General features: G+C 44.6%; 1 protein-coding gene across 2 annotated transcripts in view; it reads left to right on the forward strand.

Annotated features, from left to right (window-relative positions):
• Positions 1 to 9,166, forward strand: part of EFCAB2 (EF-hand calcium binding domain 2) — a 104,241-nt gene extending 95,075 nt beyond the window's left edge. Inside the window, exon 7 of one of the 2 annotated variants that reach the window (XM_066236898.1) lies at positions 8,654 to 9,163. In XM_066236898.1, coding sequence (XP_066092995.1) covers positions 8,654 to 8,814 — 161 coding nt within the window. In that variant the 3' untranslated portion in view covers positions 8,815 to 9,163. Of the gene's footprint in view, positions 1 to 8,653 lie in introns of both variants that reach the window. The other variant, XM_066236882.1, reaches the window with a different exon arrangement.
• The last annotated feature ends 6,087 nt before the right edge of the window (positions 9,167 to 15,253 follow it).

Raw genomic sequence — 15,253 nt, forward strand, 5'->3', positions numbered from 1 at the left:
TCTATTAGACATCTAAGTCAAGAGGAGAGCTGGACATACAGGTCTGGGAAGAGGTCAGGGCTGAAGATGTGACTCTGGGAGTCATCAAGGGATGGCTATTCAGAGCCACGAGCCTGGATGACACCACCAATGCGGGAGAGAGGAAATGAAGAAGAGGAGAGAACCAAGAAGAAGACCAAGAATGGATTCCCAGGTGTGCCATCCGAAGAGGCAGGCACAAGGGAAGAAGCCAGTAAAGGAGACTAACAGTCAGCAACAAATGAGGTGGAAGGAGTCAGAGGAGGTGGGAGTGGGGGTCCTGGGAGCCAAGTGAGGAGCAGGTCAGGAGGAAAGGGTGACCAGCCATGCCAAAACATAACAGTGCCAGACACCTAGTGAGAGCCTTGTAAATACTAGCCCATTCTTGTTTTTATTAATATCATTGTTGGGAGGAGGGGGAGAGCAGAGTGGCGAATAAGAGCTAAACTTCATGTGTCACAATGCATAGTAGAGAGCCCCTGTCTGGAAGGGATAGATCAAGGATGGCAGAAAGAATAGCAGAAACACATTTAGGAAAAAGGAGGTAAATACCTCAAAAAGTTCAATCGGTTGCCCTTGAGGATAGGGGCTGAGATAGGGAGTGGGACATTTTTTTTATATATAAATAAGTCTTTTGATATTATTTGATGTTAAACTATTGCATGTATATTTTTTGATAAAGAAAGTTTAAAGGAAACAAAAAGAGGACTTCTTTGTGTGTGTTCGTGGACATGTGCATACACACACACACACACACACACACACACACACCAACTTATGACTGGTGTTCCGAGGGGTGCTTGCTGAGCCAAGCTGTGGCTGCAGGCTGGTGGGCATTCAGTCTGCCTCACTGAACGACATCTTATATGCACTGCTAGGATACTTCACTCTTTCCTCATTCAGCACTTCTCTGGCTCTGTGAGAAAACTTATAGCACAGAAAGGGCAGGAATACCACAAGCCATGGGGGAGAGGAGAGCCCAGGAAGGAAGTAATTAGAACTCTCTCTGTCTCCCAGGTTTTATCTCCCTCTGGCTCCCTTTGGCTGGGGGTCAGTAGAAAATGGGGTGACACCCCTTTCCACTCCTATCCCTCTCACACTGTCACCTCCCCAGCACATCATTGCCTGCACCACCCAGGCTCATGAGATGGTGTGGCCTTTCTACTTTGGAAAATGAGAATTCTCAGAAAATAGACATGCATATAGAACATGGTCAAAATACTGAGTATCAGGAGGGGTGATGGCTCAAAAGAGAAGATAGGGGAGAAGTTGATAGGGTGGAATTGGGCTGAGATTCTATAATGACATGATATGTTGCTATTTGCTTTTCTGTGGCTTCTGCTCCAAATAAGAGTTTCAGCTCTGATGTGGTGAAGTGTGCAGTATGAATTCAGCATTCATCACAGGGACTTCCAGGGGGTGGTCTAGAGGTCCCACTGGCCTGATTGAGGGAGGCTGGGAATAGTGGCACCCTAACCAGAAAGCAGCAGAAAGAAAACAGAAAGAGGACTGTTACAGACTGAATGTCACAGGTTGAAATTAAACCCCCAGTGTAATGCTGTTTTGTGACAAGTGGGGCCTTTGGGAGGGGATTAGGGAATAAGGGTGGAGCCCTTATGAGTGGGATTAGTGCCCTTCTAAGAAGAGGCCAGAGAGCTCCCTTGACCCGTCTCCCATGCGAGGACACAAGAAGTCAGCAGTCTGCAACCTAAAAGAGAGATCCCACCAGAACCCACTTTGACTTTTGACTTCCAGCCTCCAGAACTGTTTTTTAACTCCACTAAATGTAAGTTCCAGGAGAGTAGGTCTTTTCCTGTCTGGTTTGCTGCTATATTCCTAACACCCAGAACAGTATCTGGCTTGTCTTTAGCACTTGATATATAGTTATTGAATGGGTATCTTGATACATAGTTATTGAATGAGTATGTTGAGACATCTCACTTCTCAGATAATGAATCAGTCATTACCTGAAACCATTCTGGGTATTTCCAGCAAGAAGCAATCTAAGACAAGGAATTAGGGGCTGTAGACTCACTAGAAGGCTGCAGGTGCAGAGGTAAGAGAAAGTCACCATTAGCTCTCAGGCCTACCCATAGCTTACAGGAAAACAGGAAGTTCCAGGACCTGAAGGGTCCATTGCCAATGTCACTGTAGAGATTAATGATACTAAAATAGACAGTTGCAATAATGTTCTGTAGTAAAAGTTATGGGAATGTGATCCCTCTCTCAAAATATCTTATTGTACTGCGCTGACCCTTGTGGTGACGTGAAGTTACTGTGCTTGACCCTTGTGGTGACGTGAGGTTACTGTGCTGACCCTTGTGGTGACTTGAGGTTACTGTGCTGACCCTTGTGGTGACGTAAGGTGATACAGTGCCTGTGTGATGAGATGCAGTGAGAAGGACACGTTAACAGAGATGAATTGTGTTCTACACAGGACAGAGTGGGATAGCATGAGATTTTGCCATGCTACTCAGAACGGTCCTCAATTTAAAATTTGTGAATTGTTTCTCAAATTTTCCATTTAATAGTTTTGGACCATGATTGACTGTGGGTAACTGAAACTGTATAAAGCAAAACCGTGGATAAAGGGGGGAGTATGGCAGCCATGCTAACCCTACCTGTTCTAGCCCTACATGTGCTAACCCGACTCATACTAACCTGACCAATGCTAACCCAACCCGTGCTAACCCTACCTGTGCTAACCGGACCCGTGCTAACCCTACCCGTGCTAACACGACCTGTGCTAACCCTACCTGTGCTAACACGACCCGTGCTAACCCTACCTGTGCTAACACGACCCGTGCTAACCCTACCTGTGCTAACACGACCCGTGCTAACCCTACCTGTGCTAACACGACCCATGCTAACATGACCCGTGCTAACACGACCCGTGCTAAACCTACCTGTGCTAACACGACCCGTGCTAACCCTACCTGTGCTAACACGACCCGTGCTAACCTTACCTGTGCTAACCCGACCCATGCTAACATGACCCGTGCTAACCCTACCTGTGCTAACACCACGACCCGTGCTAACCCTACCTGTGCTAACACCACGACCCGTGCTAACCCTACCTGTGCTAACACGACCCGTGCTAACCCTACCTGTGCTAACACGACCCGTGCTAACCTTACCTGTGCTAACACGACCCGTGCTAACCCTACCTGTGCTAACACGACCCGTGCTAACCCTACCTGTGCTAACACGACCCATGCTAACATGACCCGTGCTAACCCTACCTGTGCTAACACGACCCGTGCTAACCCTACCTGTGCTAACACCACGACCCGTGCTAACCCTACCTGTGCTAACACGACCCGTGCTAACCTTACCTGTGCTAACACGACCCGTGCTAACCCTACCTGTGCTAACACCACGACCCGTGCTAACCCTACCTGTGCTAACACGACCCGTGCTAACCTTACCTGTGCTAACCCGACCCATGCTAACATGACCCGTGCTAACCCTACCTGTGCTAACCTGACTTGTACTAACCCTACCCAAAGAAGAATTAGGGTAGGGGATTCTAATCACTTTTATTGTCGATAACATAAAAATAAAAACTACCTGCATGGTTTTATTCCTAAAACCCAACTGCTAAAGAGTGATGTTAAATGCTAGCTTGGAAATGAATATTGAACTAGAGGACTGTCCAGATGTCATTTAAAATTCAACAGTGATGGACTTATGTCCAGTCATTAAGGAAGACTCAGTCTGCTCTATTTTGCTGTCCACTTTTACTCTGAAAGCTTGCTTACACTTTCTTAACATCAGTTTAGATCCATCACTCCTAATTTTAATCCCCTGGGACTGGATGTATTCCTGTCATTGACTCCTAGAAATGGACTTACTGACAATGGTCTTGTTTTACTGCAGTTATTTTTATACTTTATACATGTTCTAGTTGCTTCGATCTCACTATTAAGCAGTTGCTCCAATATTGTTTAATTACCTGTGATCATTCACTACACTTGCCTTTTGGGCTATGAGACATTCAGCCAGAATGAAGTGTTTGAGAATAAGTTTCAAGGGAGCTATTTCACTCACATCATGATACATATTCCTTTACACCATTTACATGTAACAAGAGCCACACCCAATACTGTGACACATAAAAATTAAGGATGTGGCCACTGGGCTTACTTATAGTCTAATGGGCTATGCACATAATTTTGAACCATTAAACAAAAGTCTCAAATCTTAAATTGGACTATCAACAATCATTTTGCACCTTAGCCTTACAACTCTTTAGGAGTAATCAATTCACAGGGAAAAGAGGGCAGCTGAGAACAGATATGTGGACCGCTCAGGCATAGCCACATTGTTGTACAGTTACCTGCATCATGCTCAGTAATTAGGGATATGGGGAGGATAAGGCTGCAGTCCCAGAGGGACTGTACAGAAGCTACAGGCTCACGGGACTGATTGAGAAAAGCTTCCTGCAGGAAGCAGTCCTGCTTTACTGAAGCAGAAGTTTACACTAATTTGGAGCCTAGTAACTCTCACTTGTCTATTAAGGAAGACTGCTGTCTAAATGTCAGAGTCTGGGCTTCAAAATCCATCTTCTTTTTTTTTTATTTTTATTTTTTTCTGAAGCTGGAAACGGGGAGAGACAGTCAGACTCCCGCATGCGCCCGACCGGGATCCACCCAACCGGGATCCACCCGGCAGGCCCACAGGGGGCTATGCTCTGCCCACCAGGGGGCGATGCTCTGCCCCTCTGGGGCGTCGCTCTGCTGCGACCAGAGCCACTCTAGCGCCTGGGGCAGAGGCCAAGGAGCCATCCCCAGCGCCCGGGCCATCTTTGCTCCAATGGAGCCTTGGCTGCGGGAGGGGAAGAGAGAGACAGAGAGGAAGGAGGGGAGTGGGGGGGGTGGAGAAGCAAATGGGTGCTTCTCCTATGTGCCCTGGCTGTGAATCGAACCCGGGTCCCCCGCACGCCAGGCCGATACTCTACCGCTGAGCCAACCGGCCAGGGCCAAAATCCATCTTCTTGATGCACAAGGTTGGAGGTTTTTGGCTTGCCTTTGTGTTTTTTTATTTTCTCACACTTTTGAGGCTCTGCATTTCCATACATTATTTCACTTTCTTCAGGAGTGTGGGCAACACTTCTCAATTTAGCTCAGCTCTGTGTTTCATGTGTCGGCGTTTATCCTTAAAACACATTCATCAAGAGGAAAATTAGGGCCAGAGCCAACAAGGGTCTCAGGCCTCCCTGCCTGGGCCCACGGCCATGCCATGCCATCTGTGGCTTAGGGCTTTGGGTTGCGCTGTGAACTCATGAGCCCGTGCTCACCTGAGAGATGGGATCTGCTAGCGTTTGCTGCAGGAAAAGCTTTACTGCACTGTCACCTCTGGTGGCCTCTTCTCCTGCCAGATAAGTGAAACCACCTGAAGGTGCCCTTGTATGCCAGGCATGGCACCTGTCCTGTGACACCTGGCTGCTCACTGCTCCCCGTTTTTCCCAGCATCCCTCTCCCTGGAAGATCTTTCCTGTCTCTTAACCTGTGTTCGTGGGTCTGGGCAGGAAGTGAAGTGGGTCATAGAGGCCAGTTGAACTGAAGCCACGTTGTATTTCTTTGTGTCCCCTCTTCAGCCTTTCTCTTCCACTGTAAGCACTGAGGCCTCTGGTTCTGACGATTGCTTCTTTGGTTGCCTATGACTCAGTCCTCATTAGCAGGGCCGACTGCCTGGCAGGCATTTAACGGTGATTGGTTTTCTTCGTGCGCTCTGCGTGGCCCTTTGAGTGACACCTCACCCTGTGGCCTGCTGTGATGTGGAAAGTCAGGTCAGCTGGCTAGTTACCGAGCCGGGCTTCTCTGGACACAGCCTGCGGCTTCATTTCCTCCATGTGGCATGACAAGGCTGCAAGGAATTAAAAACCAAGTGTGACTGCTTAGCATATGGCTGAATGTCAAGGGCCATGGAAATGCTTAATTTCATTTATTTAATAGTAGTTGGGTGGCCACGTGGATGTTGCTGTGGAATAACTCCTGAATTCTCTGATATATCTATATCGTTGTCTTTAAATGGGGGTTTAAATTTAAATCCTGTGAATTTTTTTCATATCAGAAAAGTAACAAGTAGAATCACAGTTTGGTGTTCATCACAGCCTTTCTATAAGAAACAGTGGGAGCTGCTACTGTCCCCCCGGGCCCTGCCCCAGGAACATCTATTGTCCAGTTATCTCACCCGATCCCTCTTTTTATTTAAGGTCATGTTTCCCATCTGTCCACCCACCCATCCGTCCACCTGTCCATCCATCCATCCGTCCATCCATCCACCCACCCATTCACCCATCTGTCCGTCCATCCGTCCGTCCGTCCGTCCGTCCATCCATCCATCCATCCAGAAACACTGCATTTCCGACTTGTGAGTTGAGTGCACTGTGAGAGATGTGCACTGATCAGACCCCTTGGCTTCCCTGTGAAGGTGTAGACCCAGAGGATGTCCCTGGGTGATGGAGGCCCGCGATGGCAGACCTTGTGCTGCCGGTGAGATCAAGGGGAGGCAACACAGGGAGTGGCTGCTGCATGAGAGCCACATGCCTGAAAGTCAGCCCTGACTCCCCTCACATTGTTTAGTCTTCAACCTTGCTGATTGGGTGCTGACTGTTCTGAACTTGATCCCTCATTCTTATCCTCTCTTTCATGTCTCTCATCATTTTAAAAAGAGTTTCATTGAGATGTATTTTGCATATAAAAAATTCACCCTACTCAAATGCACAGGTTTTTTTCCTTTTATGTCCTACCTGTCACTACCTCACCTTTAAAGATCTCCATAGTCCCTCTCTTTTATTCCCAACTCCACATTTGGTAAGCCTACTGAATGGTGCAGTCATTACCATAAGTCACTTTCATAACATTTTCATCTCCCCACTTCCACAGATACGCCTGCGGTTAATCTCTGCTTCTACCTCTAGCCCCTGGCAGGCAACTACTAATCTGCTTCCTGAATCTATAGATTTGTCTTTTCTGAACATTTTATGTCAGTGAAGTCATATAATATATGTGGTCTTTCATGTCTGGTTTCTTTCACTTAGACTAACGTTCTTGGGGTTCATCTACATTGTAGCATGAATCAGTCCTTCTGGTTGTTTCTCTCCTTTGTATTGCTAAATAACACTCCATTGCATAAGATATACTGCATTTGCTCTATCCTTTTACCAGCTGTTTCTGCTTTTTGGCTATTATCAATAATGCTGCTATGAACTTTTGTGTGCATGCCTTTGTTTGCATGTCTGATTTTATTTCTCTTGAATAGATAAGATACTTAGGAGTGGAACTGATGGGTAGCACAGTAACTTTATATTTGACTTTTTGAGAAATTGCCAAACTGTTTTCCACAGTGACCACACCGTTTTATATTCCCACTAGAAATGTTTGAGGGTTCTCATTCTCCATATCCTCACGAAGTTATTGTCTGTCCTTTTCATTATAGTTTTTCTAGTTAGTATGAAGTGGTATTTCCTTGTGGTTTTAAATTTTCTTTTCCATCATGACTAAGGATGTTGAGCATTGCTTCATGTGCTTATTAGCTATTTGTATAGCTTCTCTGATGATATATTTGGTTACATCTTTTGCATTGGGGTTGTTTGTTTTCTATTAATTGAATTGTAAGACCTCCTATCGCTTTTTACCTCCTAAATGGTATGTTTACTTCTGTGTATTAATGCTTCAGCTTTTTTTTTTTTTTTTTAAACAGAGAGCTACCAGGTTAATATCATGGTGTGGTCTTGGCATTACCCCTCACTTACAAAAACTCCTGTGTTTGCATTGCCTTAAGTTGAAACTCCTAAACTTGACATCCAAACTGTCATATAATGTGGTTCTATCCCTCCATACTCTCAAAGGAAATCTCAGTTCTGGGAAAATGACTCAATTGTGACCTCCTGTTCTTTACTTCTGGGTGTCTGTCTCTTGTCTGATGTCTTTCCCTCCTTCTCCTAATCTCTGATCCACCCTCCAAGGCCCGGTCGCCTCCCCAAGGGTCTCTCGCTGACTCATCAAGGGGGAATCTCTTACCTTTCTTTGAGCTCCCTAACTCTGTATCTGTTTCCGTTGACCTGCTGACCTCTTTACTTAACCTGCTTGTACACTGAGTAAGCAATGTTTCCTGGCACCCTCATGCAATGCCATTCTGTTCTAGTTCTACGTCTGTCGGAACTGTCATCAACCAGGTATGTAGGGGATTGTTGGATTTTACGTCTTAGACGTCCATAGTCTTCCTGTGCCCCACCTATCCCCAACTTGTGCTATACTACAGATACTGAGACCACATGTGGCTTGTGGTTGGGGACCAAATGTAGGTCTGCCAGTGTTTCTCCTTGGCTGGGTCTGTGTCTCTGGTCAGGCCAACCCCCTCTGAATGGCTCTGGGTTCTTCTCTTATATTCCTAACTCCAAAGTTATGAAATTGTAAAGACAGATGAAGTATTATTAGTTTTTTTTTCTTTTTTTGGTCAAGTGCTTTGAACTCCTATTTTACTGTAAAATACTTAGTTATTTTTTCCCATTGATTTGAGAGAGAGAGAAAAGGAGAGAGAGAGAAAAGGAGAGAGAGAGAGAAGCATCAAGTTGCTGTTCCACTTAGTTGTACAGCCACTGATTGCTTGTCATACATGTCTTGTCCAGGGCTCCAACCAGCGGAACCAGGATTGAGCTGGGAACATTGGCACTCCGGGACAATACTTGATCTACTGTGCTACCAGCCAAAGGGTGTAAAATGTTTATTTTTAACTTTTAATCACCAGTATTCTCTACTCATCTCCCCCTCCAGCTTTGTCTTTTTGTAGCCGGGTTTTGATTAGGAGTACAAGTATGCGAATGTATGTCGGTCTCTGTGTGTGTATGTGTGTACATATGTGTGTGTGTATGTGTCTGGGCACACTGACCATGGATGCGGGTGGGGTATCCATCTCTTTACCTTCTTGGCTCCTTGTGATCTCTTTTCTAAAATTGAAACTTGCTTTAATTTCCTTTTTTAATAAGGAATTAAAAATCATTAATATCATTAATAATTATCATTAATTATTAGTATCATTATCAATAATTAATTATTAATATCATTATTTATCATTAGTAATTAATTATCATTAATAATAATGATAATAATGTTACATTTGTCTAAAAAACTTTCAGTTGCAAACTCCCAGAGAGCTGTTATATTCTTAATATTTTGATGTTCAATTCTAGTTTTTTTCGTGATGTGTATGCAATTTTCTTCTGGTTTTGGTGAATTATCATCATACTGTACATACATAAAAATTTTTTTATACTTAACACTAATGTATCAATGTGTTTCCTTTATTTTCATAAAATTAATTTTATGAAAACATTTTTAGTGACTGCATGGTACTCATTACCTGACTATACTGTAAGTTATTAAGCCCATTCCCTGTAAAACACACATAGGTTGTTTCTCTTCCTTCATGATTACGGAAATACAAAGGGTGCCATGGTCCCTTTTCAAAAGAGGCTACTTCTTGTGATAGGTGACAGTACCATCCATGCTAGTCCCATATGGAGCCCAAAGTCATTGGGCTGAGTGCTCATTGTCTGACCCTCCTCTCTGCTTTTAATAACTTGTCTTTTCCAACCTCAAAGCAAAGTAAAAATAACATATTCCAACCCCCAAAGAAGAATATCACTCTAAGTACACAAATTTGGTCCACACCCTTTCTCTTTCTATACCTTTCTTTCTTTCTTTTTTTTTTTTTTTTTGCATTTTTCCGAAGCTGGAAACAGGGAGGCAGTCAGACTCCTGCATGCACCCAACCGGGGTCCACCTGGCATGCCCACCAGGGGGCGATGCTCTGCCCCTCTGGGGGGGGGTAACTCTGTTGCATCCAGAGCCATCCTAGCGCCTGAGGCAGAGGCCACAGAGCCATCCTCAGCGCCCGGGCCAACTTTGCTCCAATGGAGCCTTGGCTGCGGGAGGGGAAGAGAGAGACAGAGAGGAAGGAGAGGGGGAGGGGTGGAGAAGCAGATGGGTGCTTCTCCTGTGTGCCCTGGCCGGGAATCGAACCCTGGACTTCTGCACGCCAGGCCGATGCTCTACCACTGAGCCAACCTGCCAGGGCCTATACCTTTATTTTCTGAACTATCACCTTTAGACTAAAACCAACTGTCAACTTTGGAATTTAGCATGAAAGGAATTGATGAGGATAAAATGATTAAGGATTGAAATGAGAGTCCAGGAGCAGAAAGTCGCTCTCAGCTTGTGGGATAACAACCCTCCTCTCAAACTACAACAGTGACCAAGTCCACAGATGAAAGTCACCAGCTTGCTGATGCCTTTGGCAGCCCACACATGATCAGATGGTCCCCAGAACACCAGTAGATCATATGCAAATATTGTCTATATATTCATAATACCACATGGACAGTGTAAGCTGCTTTAATTATCTTTTAAGAAGAAACACAGCCGTCTCTGGCATGTGCACTCCACTCTCTGTTGGCAACTGATCTGGAAATCATTTCAGAAGAAAAATATTAAAAAGGAGCAGAATCTGTTCTATTCTGCCCTCTGCTTTGCGATTAGAAGTTGCCAGCCTGATTTTGGGCTTTTATTTCTGATTTAGAATTTCAGACTTGAAAAACACAGTGACATAAAATATTTTAGCTATAAAATTAATGAGTTACTCTCAAAGTATAAATAATGAGGAAGCTAAATTGCATTTTATGAAAATATAAAAGTCCCATGAAGCACTTCCAAAGATGTTGTGTTCATTTAATAATGAAGCAACAAAGGATATGGAATAAGGATTTCATTCTCAGCCAGGTAATGGACCTTAATTTTTTGCACTTTGTACTTAGAGATGTAATAGGGAGATACAGTTTTTTACCCAGGGGTATCAATGGAATAAATAAACTTGTGTTTTTAGAAGCTCTGGACTTTTAGAAATCAGTATATAATTTTTTCATTCATAAAAATTCATAAAACAAGTGAGTTTTTTAACCTAAATCTTGAAGTAATTCTGTCAATAGCCTCAAATGTGAAGACATGAGAAATCTCTCTACTATCTATCTATCTATATCAGTGAAGGGTTTGGTTGCATCATTAGAAACCTTCAGCCTAACAGAAAATAAAATTATAGCTAGGTTCTTTGAAGACTAACTTTTTAGGCTGCTAACCCACAGAATAAAAACCCTTGAAATAATAACAATTCTAAAAACCTAAGATAGGTTTAAAAAGCCACATTAAAACTAAAATTAAGGAGTACCTGTACTTTATACATGATTTAATTTCCCAAGGGAAAAAAATTACAAACTGCGTAACAATAACATAAAACCTATATAAAGGCACTGGAGAGTGGCCCAAAGCAGGCAGAGACTGGAGGGTACTCAAAGACTCAGTCTTTGAAAAAAGGGTTGGATGGGTGTTCCTGTCTGCTGGGTATGGTGATTATAATTCAAGGGGAGGCCAGTCTTGTTGGTTTGAAGTATTATTACATGGTGGAGTTCAAGGCTGTAGCTGGCAAGGGAGAAGGTGAGGCCTGGAATGAAGAGAGCCAAGGTGAGGCAGCCCTAAAACCCACATAAATGCCCCTCAAATCCTCGGGTAACATTTGTGAATTATGACTACATGGAAGAGCCCAGAGGAAAGAAACATCTAGAAGCTGAAAGAGTGGAATAGAAATTTTAGCTCCTGTCTCCACAGGAAAGCAGAGTTTGGAGTACAAGTCCCAAGTTACAGGGGCTCAGCAAACACTTTAGGGTTTCCACACAAGAACTAAGGGATTTTTCTTAGTTCAAAGGATAACTAAATGGAACCACTTTAATAAAGCATAAAGCCAAGTCTTTACAAATTCATGGTAATCCACATAACTGGCTACTAAACAAAATCAATACTCCTCAAAGATAAGAGAACCTAGCACCTTTATACTGTACTAGCCATAATATTCAGCATACAGTTAAAATTTACTGAATCTAAAAGAAACAGGAAGATGTGATTCAAAGTCAAGAGAAAAATCAGTTAATAGAAAGTGACCCCCAAATGAGCTGGATGTTGGAGTTAGTAGACAAGAAATTTAAAGCTGCTATTATAATTATGTTTGAAGATTTAAAGGAAAAAGAAGCAGAGAATTGGAACCCATCTGGGTGAGGGGTATGCAACATAATTTAATGACAAGATAACCTAGACATGTTTTCTTTGAATATATGTACCCTGAATTATTAATGTCATTCCATTAACATTAATAAAAATTTATTAAAAAAAAAAAGAAAAGTCCAATATCTAAAATGAAGAATTCACTGGATGGGCTGAACAGAGATTAGAGATAGCAGAAGAAAGGGTGGTGAACTTACTCAAGGATCAACAAGCATTACCTATTTTAACACTAGAGGGCTAAAGATTCAGATGGTGAACAGGGCCTCAGTGACTTACGGGGATAATTATAAATTTTCCCAATTTTGGTGATAAACCTACAGATTGACTTAAAGGTCCTAGAAATTCAGCAAACTCTAAGCTGAATAAATACAGAGAAAACTACATCCAGGAACACTATAGTTATTAAACTGCTGAAAATCAATGGTAAAGAGAAAATCTTCAAAGGATCCAGAGAAAAAGGACACACTATATAGAGGAGGATTCCCGTAAGTATTACTGCTGACTTTTAAGGAAGGTCAAAAGGCAATGAATGGCAACTTTAAAGAGCTGAAAGAAAGATAACCACCAACCAGGAATTATATATACAATTAAACTACTCTTCAAGGGCAAAAGTGAACCAAAGACATTTTCAGATATGCAGAAGCTAGGAGAACATGTTGTCAGGAATTCCTTAGTGCAAGAAGTGCTAAAGGAAGTTCTTCAGTTTGGAGGGAAATTACCCAGTTGGAAAGCTGGCTCTTTAGGAAAAAGAGAGTCCCAGAAATGGTAAAACTGAGTAAATATAAAAACCACATATTTAAATTTTTATTATTTTACTAAAAAACAGAATGCTTAAAGTAAAATTGATAAGATTGAATTGTGGGTTCTATAATGTATGTATATATAAAATATATTACATGTATGTATGATAAAATATAGCACAAAGGAGGGAGATAAAATGAAATTACACTGTTGCAAGTCTCTTTTATTTTGGGTGAAGAGACACAATGTTAACTCTAAGTAGCCCATGACAAGTTAAAGATTCATTTTAAAAACCTTAGAGCTGGCCCTGGCCGGTTGGCTCAGCGGTAGAGCGTCGGCCTGGCGTGCGGGGCGGGGGACCCGGGTTCGATTCCCTGCCAGGGCACATAGGAGAAGCGCCCATCTGCTTCTCCACTCCCCACCTCCTTCCTCTCTGTCTCTCTCTTCCCCTCCCGCAGCCAAAGCTCCATGGAGCAAAGATGGCCCGGGCGCTGGGGATGGCTCCTTGGCAGCTGCCCCAGGCGCTAGAGTGGCTCTGGTCGCGGCAGAGCAACGCCCGGAGGGGCAGAGCATCGCCCCCTGGTGGGCAGAGCGTCTTCCCTGGTGGGTGTGCCGGGTGGATCCCGGTCGGGCGCATGCGGGAGTCTATCTTATCTGACTGTCTCTCCCCGTTTCCAGCTTCAGAAAAATACAATATAAAAACCTTAGAGCTAAAAGGATGAAAGCAGAATACTAAAGCATTCAATTAACAGGAAGGCAGGAGGGACAGAAATGAAAAACAGTACAAATAGAAAAGAGGAATACTAGCAACAACGTGAAACTAAAAACCTCACGTTAAGCAAAAGAAGTCAAACACTAAAGAATACATATTGCATGAATTTTTAGGAATAAAAAGTTCAAGATCAGACAAAACTAGTTTATAGTGATAGAAATCAGAGCAGTGATTGTGTTGTGATGGGTGGGGAAGAGACGAGAGAACTTTCTGGACAAATGGAAATTTATACCTTGATAGACGTTGGGAGTTAACTGGGAGCATACTTTGATCAAAATTCATATTATGTACGTTTAACACAAGTGCATTTCTTTGCATGTAAATTTTACACCCATTTTTTAAAAAGCCTCAAATCACTCTCGCGGTGCCTCCGATTGTAAACTTTGATCAACAGGGGGCGCTCCGAGCTCACTAAACACGTTTTAGGGATACAGCTACTTGGGGATGCAAATCAGACCAGCTCGGGACTCTGTCTCCAAGGTATATCTCGCAGCTTCCCAGTAGTACTTCCTCGACACCCCACCTTCCCCATCCGCCGCACGTCCATTTCACCTGGCCATGCGCTGCTTTTCCGCGGATAAGCAACGCGTAGCTAATGGTGATGCTGTTTCCCGCGGCACCTCTCCGGAGTACGTCTGCGGCTGGGATCTGGCGTGGGCTGCCTTGAAGGCGTACCTGACTCCCACCCCCCCATCCAAGGTCTTCTCTTGATCTGATCGCTTTTAAACGGAAAGTAGGGACATAATGGAAACTTCCATACTGTTCTCGACGTCTTCATTTTGAGCTCCTTACCTCGCTTTGGTGACTGAAATATTCTCACGCAAGGGCTGCGGTGGGCGCGCGGGAGGCACAGAAAAAGAATTTTCCCTGAGGAAGGCAGGGTGTGCGTGGGGGCGTTGCCCCGGTACCCCCCCCGTAATACTCCCTTCTTGCCCACTCCATATCACAGAAGGAAGCTAGCGACTAAAAAGCCCCAAACGTTCTTCGCGCACTCGCCCACTCCCATGCCGGGTCTCACCGCGGCGCCGAGATGCCATTACACCTCACGTGATCCCCGCCCTGAGCCGGTCCTTCGAGAGGCGTTTCGCGAGGTGTTAATTAAAGGTCACAACAAAACAGACCTGCTGGCTCACCAGAACAAATGTTCTCCCGGGGAATGAAAAATGATACCCCGGAGCAGCCACGTGTGGAGCTCGGCTTAAGCCGGCTTCCTACGCTCTCGGGCGCTGCGCCGGTGTGGGTGGGTGGGGAATCCAAGAGGGGATGATGACTGGTGCTCCCGGGCACTGCGGGCCCCAGGTGCGGGAAATCGAGGAAGGAGGGGTGCCGAGGGGACCCTCCCGGGCAAGGTGAGGCCAAGGCTAGTTCGCACACACCCCCTCCTCGGGCCCGCGCCGTCCACGCTGTGCGAGTGCAGCGCGGCGAATCCCTCAGTTTCCTCTGCTCCGCAGCTGCTCTCTTGATCCTGGGCTCACCTGTCCCAGCGCCAAGCAGCTGGGCACCTCGCAGATAGGGACTGGGCAGGTGGGGACTCCACCCTCCCCAGCCCCCGGGGCAGTGGTTGGGACCGTGGCCCCGTGGCCGGTAGGGCCAATCCAGAAAAGATTTG

Source organism: Saccopteryx bilineata, chromosome 1, assembly GCF_036850765.1.
Source record: "Saccopteryx bilineata isolate mSacBil1 chromosome 1, mSacBil1_pri_phased_curated, whole genome shotgun sequence".
In the NCBI taxonomy this organism is placed as follows: domain Eukaryota; kingdom Metazoa; phylum Chordata; class Mammalia; order Chiroptera; family Emballonuridae; genus Saccopteryx; species Saccopteryx bilineata.